Genomic DNA, 9955 nt, shown 5'->3' with positions numbered 1-9955 from the left:
CTTAAAGAAGTAGGATAAAGTTTTAGTTGTTTGATTTCTAAAATATAGAATAGTATATTCGTTCAATTCCATTCCATTTATGCAAGAATAGAACCGTTACATTTAATTCCACATTGCTCACCAACCAAACAATACCCAAATTCATCAAGCTCGGATACAATACTTGTTACAAAAACAAGTTGGATAAAATGACATTTGAATTGGTGTAAACCTGGACCATACTATCTCTCTTTCTAATTCCCAAGTGATAAGTTAAGATGGAGGGATTGGAGAAGTTAAAGCCGTGGGCGGTACGGGAAGGTCCGAAGGTGAGGAGCATCCATTTTTTTTTTTAGAACATGAGGAGCATCCATGTTTGGTTTTGGTCACTGGGCCTCTTGGGCCTTTGCCGCCGCATCACATAGGGTACCACCATCCCGCCGAACCGCATCTCAGGGGACATGGCTGCCCCGGCGAGCGGTGGGTGGAGGAGTCGATGGAGGCGAGCGAAGCAACAAGGCGGGGGCGGCGTCCATTCGTGTCTCTCTCTTTGGAGGAAGCATATGGAGGGGCGACGAGCAGCCGGCGCACCGTGAGCGACTGCAAGGCGATTTGGGCGAGGTACGCAACTACTTTGCCCGCTCTGTCACTAAATCAAACAGCTTAGCATTTTTTTGCCAATAGTAGATGTTCCACGCGCTATAAATTTCAAGCGTCGAAGTCATTCTTGGTGTGCTACCCCATTTTTTTGTCCAACAGCATGGACCCCCTGCTAGGTCTTAGAAGAAAGAAGAGATTTAGTGTTAAATACTTAAATGGCATGGACTGCCAAGCTCTAGTGTCTTCTTTCTGTAATTTAGCAACTCCCAGAGTCAAGATCTGCCCAACTTCTTCGTAACCCGTTGCGGTTATTTCGTCCAAAAAAGAGGAAAAAGAAAGGAAGCTTGATAACCATGACATGATACGGTCTAGAATAAACGCCATCAACTTTCTCAATTAAATCGGTGAAGTCTGCATGTTAGTCATGCACCTGTATATAAATAACAATTGATCAGAAGAAATTTCGCCTGTAATGTCACTGTAAACACATCACGGCAATTAAATATCGCAGAAAATTCAAAGTCATGGTTCCATCAGTTGGATAACATGTAAGTATATACTCCCTTCTTTTCACAAACAATGGCGCCCACGTTTTTCGAGGTCGAACTTTGACCAATGATTAGACCAATTGCATGTAGATTATATGTTACAAATTTTATATCGTTGGAAAGGTTTTTGAAATATGAATCCAATGATATAGTTTTTGAAATATGCATACTATGGGGGTACTCCTATACCAAGACGAGCATAGATCCATGGCAGAAGCACCAATGGGCACGCTTCAATTCCTCTGCATCCAAATAGCCATAACCATGCTCTTGTTCACTCAATCCAAGAGCACCACAGAGACAAACGATAGCAACACCAGCTGTAATGCCAGTGAGAGATCTGCCCTTCTCGCCTTCAGGGCAGGCCTATCAGACCCTGCAAACCTCCTTTCATCATGGAAGGGCAGTGACTGCTGCCGATGGAAGCGCGTTCATTGCAGCAACAACACCGGCCATGTCGTTAGGCTCGAACTCCAAGGCCCAGATTGCCACCATAGTTCTGTGAGTATGCGTGCGCTAGGAGGCAACATAAGCTCCGCGTTGCTTGGTTTACAAAATCTACGGTATCTCGACCTTAGCTGCAACAGGTTCAACGAGTTGCAAATACCGGAGTTCTTAGGTTCTCTCGACAACTTGAGATATATGGACCTATCTCTGTCGGGCTTTTTTGGAAGGATACCACCACATCTTGGTAATCTCTCCAACCTTCGTACTTCAGTCTTGATTCCACTTTTAGTTTTGTTGACACGTACTCCAGGGATATCACCTGGTTGTCACGGTTAACTTCCCTGGAGCACCTGGATATGACCTTTGTGAATCTCAGTACAATTGTTCACTGGCTTCCAGTGGTGAGCATGCTTCCATCTCTCAAAGTTCTGTCTTCCCTTCTGCCAGCTTAGTGGTAGTCCTGATTCTTTCCAGGTTTCAAATCTGACATCCATTGAAACACTTGACCTTTCTGCAAATGACTTCCATAAACATAGCACACCGAACTGGTTTTGGGACTTAACTAGCCTTAAATATCTAGATGTCTCACGGAGTGGTTTCTATGGTCAGTTTCCGGAGGAGATAGGTAATATGACCTCCATAGTAGAGCTTGATTTATCTAATAATGCTCTTGTAGGTATGGTACCATCAAACATGAAGAATCTATGTAACTTGGAAGAACTTTTGGACGGAAACAACATCAATGGGAGCATAAAAGAATTCTTCCAACGTTTTACCTAGGTGTTCATGGAATAAATTACGGGCACTATATCTACCCTTCAGCAATCTTACAGGAAACCTGCCAACTGAGCTTGAACCCTTGAGCAACCTGACAAGGCTGTACCTTGGCTTTAACCAGCTCACAGGTCCCATGCCGTTGTGGATAGGAGAGCTCACAAAGCTAACTACATTAGACATAAGCTCCAACAACCTGGATGGGGTCATACATGAAGGTCATTTATCACGTCTAGATATGTTACAGGAATTGTCATTGTCAGACAACTCCATAGCCATCACAGTTAGTCCAACTTGGATTCCTCCTTTCAGTCTAAGAACGATTGAACTCAGGTCCTGCCAGCTAGGACCTAACTTTCCAATGTGGCTTATATATCAAAAACATGTATAAAATCTTGATATATCAAACACAAGCATATATGACAGGGTACCGGATGGGTTTTGGGAAGCAGCTTCCTCAGTATTGTATCTCAATATCCAAAATAATCAAATTGCAGGATTCCTTCCATCGACAATGGAATTTATGAGAGGAAAAGTAATGGATTTCAGTTCTAACCAGCTCGGTGGTCCGATACCTAAGCTTCCCATCAATCTGACCAACCTAGATCTCAGTAGGAACAATTTAGTCGGGCCTCTGCCATTAGATTTTGGAGCGCCAGGACTTGAAACACTTGTTCTGTTTGAGAACTCCATCTCTGGCACCATACCATCTTCTTTGTGCAAATTGCAATCACTAACTCTGTTAGATATATCAGGAAATAATCTAATGGGACTAGTTCCAGATTGCCTTGGCAATGAGTCCATAACAAACACGAGTCTGAGTATTCTTGCTCTAAGCTTAAGAAACAACAACCTCTCGGGTGAATTTCCTTTATTTCTTCAAAATTGTCAGCAACTTGTGTTTCTTGATCTTTCAAATAACCATTTTCTTGGGACTTCGCCACCATGGATTGGGGACACATTGCCATCTTTGGCATTCTTACGACTCCGATCAAATATGTTTTATGGTCACATTCCAGAAGAGCTCACAAAGCTAGTTAATCTTCAGTATTTGGACATTGCCTGCAACAATTTAATGGGGAGCATACCAAAATCTATTGTTCAGTACCAAAGAATGAGCTACGCTGATGGTTCAATTCCACATGGACTCGAGTATGGCATATATGTCGCCGGGAATAGACTGGTCGGCTACACTGATAATTTTACTGTAGTCACAAAGGGCCAAGAGAGATTATACACATGAGAAGTCGTATATATGGTGAATCTTGACTTATCCTGTAATAATCTTATTGGAGAGATTCCCGAAGAAATTTTCACTCTTGTGGCACTGAAGAGCCTTAACTTATCATGGAATGCTTTCAGTGGAAAAATTCCTGAGAAAATCGGTGCCTTGGTGCAAGTGGAGTCACTCGACCTATCACACAATGAGTTGTCTGGTGAAATCCCCTCGAGCTTATCAGCTCTCACATCATTGAGTCGCTTGAACCTGTCCTACAACAGACTGACAGGAGAGGTACCTTCCGGAAATCAATTGCAAACACTCGAGGACCCAGCATATATTTATATCGGCAACCCGGGCCTCTGCGGTCCTTCTCTCTTACGGAAGTGTTCACAGGCCAAGACAATTCCAGCTCCTCGAGAACACCATGATGATTCAAGAGATGTTTCATTTTTCCTATCCATAGGTTGTGGATATGTAATGGGTCTCTGGTCAATCTTCTGCACCTTCTTGTTCAAGAGGAAATGGAGAGTCAATTGGTTCACGCTGTGTGACAGCTTGTATGACTGGGTTTATGTGCAAGTGGCTGTTACCTGGGCGTCCTGGACAAGAAAAAATGGATAGTGACTGAGATCGATTGCTAGCACTCGGGTTCTTTGTTTGCTACTATGTCTGTTTGTAAGGAATTTATCATGTATCAATATTGCTCAAGTATTATACCAGCACAGCAGTACTTTTCATATACTTCCTCCGTCCAACAAAAGATGTCTCAAGTTTGTTAAAATTTGAATGTATCTAGACATGACTTAGTGTACAGATGCATTTAAATTTGATCAAAATTGAGACATTTTTTGTTGGACGGAGGGAGTATATGTATTTGAGGATTATGCCATCGACTGCGGTTGGCATACTCTTGGTCATGTATAAGTGCATGCCTAATGAATAATGCGGGGCTGCAACGAGTGCCCTGTTTGTTCCTATCCCCATATCTTTGTTGTGTGCGCGTGGGCTGCAGAACGTACGTGATGGTGATTAAGCAGGCGAGCAACGGAGCAAACCACTCTACCCTTGTTATCATGGTAAAAATCACGCTAGCTATGTGCAAGTGAAATTCAGATGGAGCAAGTTCAGAAAGAAATTCCTTGTCATCAGTTAGCTAGGAGTATCATCAGACGCTCATTCTCTGGTCTGAGCATAATCTCAATAGTTCAATTAATAGGGAACATAAACACTTCATCCGTGCAAATGAATTGCTCGATTGCTCTTCCCCGTGCTGTAGGCCTGTAGGGTGTAATAGGGTGAGACAAAAACTGGACCCTCGAAGAACAAAAATACAAGTGGAGACTAGTCTGTTCCTTATCAGTACTACTGAGTCTTCAATAGGGAGTACGTGATGGCGCACTCCAATGATCGTCCACTGATTCATGCCTCATTTTTCCTTCTGCCGTGCATGGAGTATTGTCCTAATCATATGAAATTCCAGCCATGTAAGAAAAGTATGCGCACCAAGACCAAGACTTGGAATATGGAGTATACTATTGTAAACCATATACTGTGCTTTGTGGAAAACTCGAGATCAGCTACCCTCTCCATTATCATTTCCGGCCAACCCTCTCTCGTCTCCGGCCGCGGCCAATATGGCTGTGGAGCTTCTGTTCGTCCGGGGAGTTGCAGCAGTGACCCTTTTCCTGTTGATTTGCCAATTAGCACCTTCCGCTTCAGGTGCTCCTGGAACCTGCATCACCGCTGAGCGGGATGCGCTCCTGTCCTTCAAAGCAAGCCTCCTGGACCCTGCTGGCCGTCTCTCGTCATGGCAGGGCGAAGATTGTTGCCTTTGGAGTGGTGTCAGGTGCAACAACAGATCAGGCCATGTCGTCAAGCTCAACCTCCGCAACCCCCACATCTTCGACGACCTCTGGGAACAATCAGCATTGAGCTTGTCGACAGGTGAGATGAGCTCCTCTTTGGTTACTTTAAGGCACCTGAGGTACATGGATCTTAGCGGGAATGAATTCAACGGTACAAGCATACCTGTGTTCGTGGGATCTCTGGCAAACCTAAGGTACCTCAACCTCTCGTGGGCAGGTTTCAGTGGGAGATTACCTCCGCAACTCGGTAATCTCTCATATTTGGAATATCTTGATCTTAGTTGGAATTATTATTTCGACGGTTTGAATTGGACAAGCCTGTACCTGTACATAGTGGATCTTACATGGTTGCCACGTCTCTCCTCGTTGAGTCATCTTGACATGGGCCAGGTGAATCTCAGTGCTGCGCGGGATTGGGTTCACATGGTTAACATGCTTCCTGCTCTCAAAGTGCTTCGCTTGGATGACTGTAGCCTTGATACCACCGCATCTGCTACTTCACAGTCGAACCTCACACATCTCCAAGTCCTCGATCTATCAAATAACGACTTCAGTACTACTCTGAAGCGCAATTGGTTTTGGGATCTCACAAGCCTAAAGGAGCTTTACCTCTTTGCTTGCAGCTGGTATGGAACTATTCCTTATGAATTGGGAAACATGACGTCCCTTCAAGTCATAAATTTTGCTCACAATGATCTTGTGGGTTTGCTACCGAACAACTTAGAACATTTGTGCAATTTGGAAGAACTGCTATTCGGGTTAAACAACATTAATGCGAGCATCGGGGAGTTCATGGATCGATTGCCAAGGTGCTCATGGAGTACATTGCAAGTGTTGGATATGACGTATGCAAATATGACTGGAGAACTACCAATCTGGATTGGGAACATGAGCAGTTTCAGTATTCTTTTACTCCCTGACAACATGATAACTGGCATTATACCACAAGGAATCGGAACGCTAGGCAATATAAAAACGTTGGACCTTAGCTACAATAACTTCATTGGTCCTGTACCAACGGGATTAGGATCACTTCATAAGTTGGCAAGTTTGGATCTCAGCTACAATAAATTCAATGGTGTACTCCTGAAGGAACATTTTTCAGGCTTATTGAGTTTGGACTACCTGGATTTGTCTCACAACTCCTTGAAATTGGATATTGAACCAAATTGGGTTGCTCCATTTAGATTGAAAGTCGCAGGTTTCCGATCATGCCAATTGGGGCCCCGTTTTCCGGAATGGCTTAGATGGCAGACTGACGTTGATATTCTTGTTCTCGGAAATGCAAGTCTGGATGATAGTATTCCCGATTGGTTCTGGGTGACATTTTCCCGCGCTTCATTCTTGCATGCATCAGGAAACATGTTGCGTGGTTCATTACCTGCAAATCTACAACACATGTCAGCTGACCATATATATCTGGGGTCCAATAACCTTACAGGTCAAGTTCCATTGCTTCCTATAAATTTATCACGCTTGAATCTATCTTCAAACTCTTTCTCGGGGTCACTGCCATCAGAGCTAAAAGCTCCACGACTTGAAGAGTTGTTGCTTGCTAATAATAAAATTACAGGCACCATCCCCTCATCTATGTGCCAGTTGACTGGTCTGAAACGATTGGACCTATCAGGAAATAATTTATCAGGAGATGTTATGCAATGCTGGAACGAGTCAGAAAACAAAACTACAGTGTTCGATGCAAATTTTGCAGCTGAATTCGGTTCTATCATGCTCAGTCTGGCCTTGAACAACAATCAGCTAACAGGCGAATTCCCTAGATTTCTTCAAAGTGCCTCACAACTGATGTTCCTCGATTTGTCACACAATAGGTTCTCTGGAAGCTTGCCAATGTGGTTAGCAGAAAAAATGCCACGCTTACAGATCTTGAGGGTGAGATCAAATATGTTCAGTGGTCATATTCCTAAGAGTGTCACTCACCTTGTGAGTCTTCATTATCTGGACATAGCACGTAACAACATATCAGGAACCATACCATGGTCGCTATCAAACTTGAAAGCAATGAAGGTCAGACCTGAGAATACGGAGGATTATGTTTTTGAGGAGAGCATACCAGTACTCACAAAAGACCAAGCACGTGACTATACCTTTGGAATCTACAAGCTACTGGTAAATCTTGATTTGTCAGGTAACAGTTTAACAGGAGAGATTCCGGTGAACATAAATTTGCTCATTGGGCTTAACAATTTGAACCTATCAAGTAATCAGTTGACTGGAACAATACCAAATCAGATTGGCGATTTAAAACAGTTGGAGTCCCTGGACCTATCCTACAACGAGTTTTCTGGTGAAATCCCATCAGGTTTGTCGGCTCTAACATCTCTGAGCCACTTGAACTTGTCCTATAACAATTTATCAGGGGAAATACCATCCGGACCACAGCTACAAGCTCTCGATAACCAGATTTATATCTACATCGGCAACCCCGATCTTTGCGGGCACCCTCTCTCGAAGAACTGCTCGACTAACGATTCAAAGCAAAATGTCTATGAAGATACTACAGATCCTATTGCATCACTCTACCTTGGGATGAGCATAGGATTTGTGATTGGTCTTTGGACGGTATTTTGCACCATGCTAATGAAGAGAACCTGGATGAGTTCTTATTTTCGGATCATTGACAAGCTATATGATAAGGTTTATGTACAAGTAGCTATTATTTGGGCTCGCCTGTTAAAGAAGAGCAACGACGGTGCAGAATGAAGAGCCCGCTTCACGTGCAATTGAATTGCTCAGGAATTGTATGCCACTGTTGTGTGATTTGGAGAGTATGCTCTCTGTAATAGTCTGTGCCATATTCTTATCTATGCTTATGTATCGCATCACAACATTTTAGTCTTTGTATGAAGCAAATCTAGTGGAAATATTGCATTATGTGACTTGTTTTGTATAGAGTTCATTCTTGAAAATTTGGATATCCTTGGTACTCTGCTCTGATATCTGAACAGTCTTATTTTTTCCCATAAGATGGGAAGTAGCTTGTCGAAAAAAAGCTGGTGAATATGGACTCTGGAGTCCAGAAATAAAATTAGGAATAAATGAGGACATGCAAAGAGAAAAGCTCTTGCATGCTGCGACCAGATCAAATGTAGAAATTTACTGTTCCTTTGCATCGCGCAGTTTCCTTTGGTTGTGGCAGCATGAATACATGACAAACTGCCTCCAAATACGTCTTGCATATCATTTTTTCTTACATTTGATTTGATCTTGAGGGCAATTGAAAATGGCCCCGTAGATGCGATCGTGATCCGAGTTCTCGACGTCACCCCCTTTCCTCCCCTCCACCAGCAGCCGGGGATCGCCAGACGTCCCCGGCTCTCTCTCCGGCGCTTCCTGTGCCCCCGACGGTGTCCACCTCATCAGCAGCCGACTAAATAAAATCTACGTATGTGCAGCCACTGCTCACTGTTCAACAGGAAGCAGAAGCACAATATCCGCACACAAAAGAATTGTTCGATTGCTGTACCCCATGGTGCAGGCAGTAATAGAGTAGCACAACTTCTTGCCAAACTTATGACTGGTACGGAGTAGAAAAGAACAGAAAAAGTATGAATATGCTATTGTCTTTGCCCCTCAAAAAAAAAAACAGAAAACGTATGAGAGACAGAAACTCGAGTACTCGACCCACGCAGGAAAGAAAACGCGGGGACTCAGTCTGTTCCTTCCTAGTACTATTGATATTGAGCCATCGATAGGAAATACGTGACGGCGCACTCCAAAGATCATCGATTCAAGCCTCAATTTTCCTTGTGCCGTGCATTGCATGCATGGTTGATATGATTAATTCTCCACTTCTGTATAAGAAAAGGTATCTCACCAAAACCAAGACTTGGACTATGGAGTATACTCCATTAAACCTTTTAATATTGTGCTTGTGGGGTAAACTAGAGACATACTCTTTCCGTTTCATAATTCTTGTCTTAAATTTATCAAAAAATGGATGTATCAATTCCTAAAATCGAATACATGTAATATTTCGAGAAGAATTATGAAATGTTGGGAGTTGGGAGTAGCAGAGATCAGCTAGCTACTCTCTCCGTTATCATTTCCGGCCAATCCGTTGTACCATCTCCAGTCTCCCTGTCTCCGGCCAATATGGCTGTGGAGCTTGGGTTCCTCGTCCCGGGAGTTGCAGCAGTAACCCTTTTCCTGTTGATTTCCCAATTAGCACCATCCGCTTCAGGTGCTCAAGCGAAGATATCAGGCGGGGCTCCAAGAACCTGCATCACCGCCGAACGGGATGCGCTTCTGTCCTTCAAAGCAAGCCTCCTGGACCCTGCTGGGTGCTGGCCGTCTCTCGTCATGGCAGGGCGAAGATTGTTGCCTTTGGAGTGGTGTCAGGTGCAACAACAGATCAGGCCATGTGGTCAAGCTCAACCAACGCCGGCATCTCGTGGGAACAATCAGCGTTGAGCTTGTCGACAGGTGAGATGTGTTACGAACGCCACAAGCAAGAATAATGAACGAAAAAGAAATCACAGCACAAGGACACACGGATTTAA

General features: G+C 43.7%; 2 protein-coding genes across 2 annotated transcripts; both read left to right on the top strand.

Annotated features, from left to right (window-relative positions):
• The first annotated feature begins 350 nt into the window (after positions 1-350).
• On the top strand, positions 351-4311 carry LOC104582801 (receptor-like protein EIX2). Its single transcript, XM_010233688.3, has 2 exons — positions 351-600; positions 3711-4311. Exons 1-2 carry the CDS (start codon positions 476-478, stop codon positions 4189-4191), a joined length of 606 nt encoding a protein of 201 aa, XP_010231990.1. The 5' UTR covers positions 351-475; the 3' UTR covers positions 4192-4311.
• Positions 4312-4427: 116 nt separating this feature from the next.
• On the top strand, positions 4428-8368 carry LOC100829791 (receptor-like protein EIX2). Its single transcript, XM_014898366.2, has one exon. The coding sequence runs from the start codon at positions 5205-5207 to the stop codon at positions 8154-8156; it is 2952 nt and encodes a 983-aa protein (XP_014753852.1). The 5' UTR covers positions 4428-5204; the 3' UTR covers positions 8157-8368.
• Positions 8369-9955: the final 1587 nt, after the last annotated feature.

The sequence above is a fragment of the Brachypodium distachyon genome, chromosome 2, assembly GCF_000005505.3.
Source record: "Brachypodium distachyon strain Bd21 chromosome 2, Brachypodium_distachyon_v3.0, whole genome shotgun sequence".
NCBI classification, from domain to species: Eukaryota; Viridiplantae; Streptophyta; class Magnoliopsida; order Poales; family Poaceae; genus Brachypodium; species Brachypodium distachyon.
This window is presented reverse-complemented; position numbering and strand designations above follow the sequence as displayed.

Excerpts from the sequence above, each read along its gene's own strand:
- LOC104582801 (XM_010233688.3), top strand. The coding sequence starts at position 476 with ATGGAGGCGAGCGAAGCAACAAGGCGGGGGCGGCGTCCATTCGTGTCT. Across the intron at positions 601-3,710 it reads TGCAAGGCGATTTGGGCGAG|TGGAAAAATTCCTGAGAAAA; the intron begins GTACGCAACTAC and ends GAATGCTTTCAG.
- LOC100829791 (XM_014898366.2), top strand. The coding sequence starts at position 5,205 with ATGGCTGTGGAGCTTCTGTTCGTCCGGGGAGTTGCAGCAGTGACCCTT.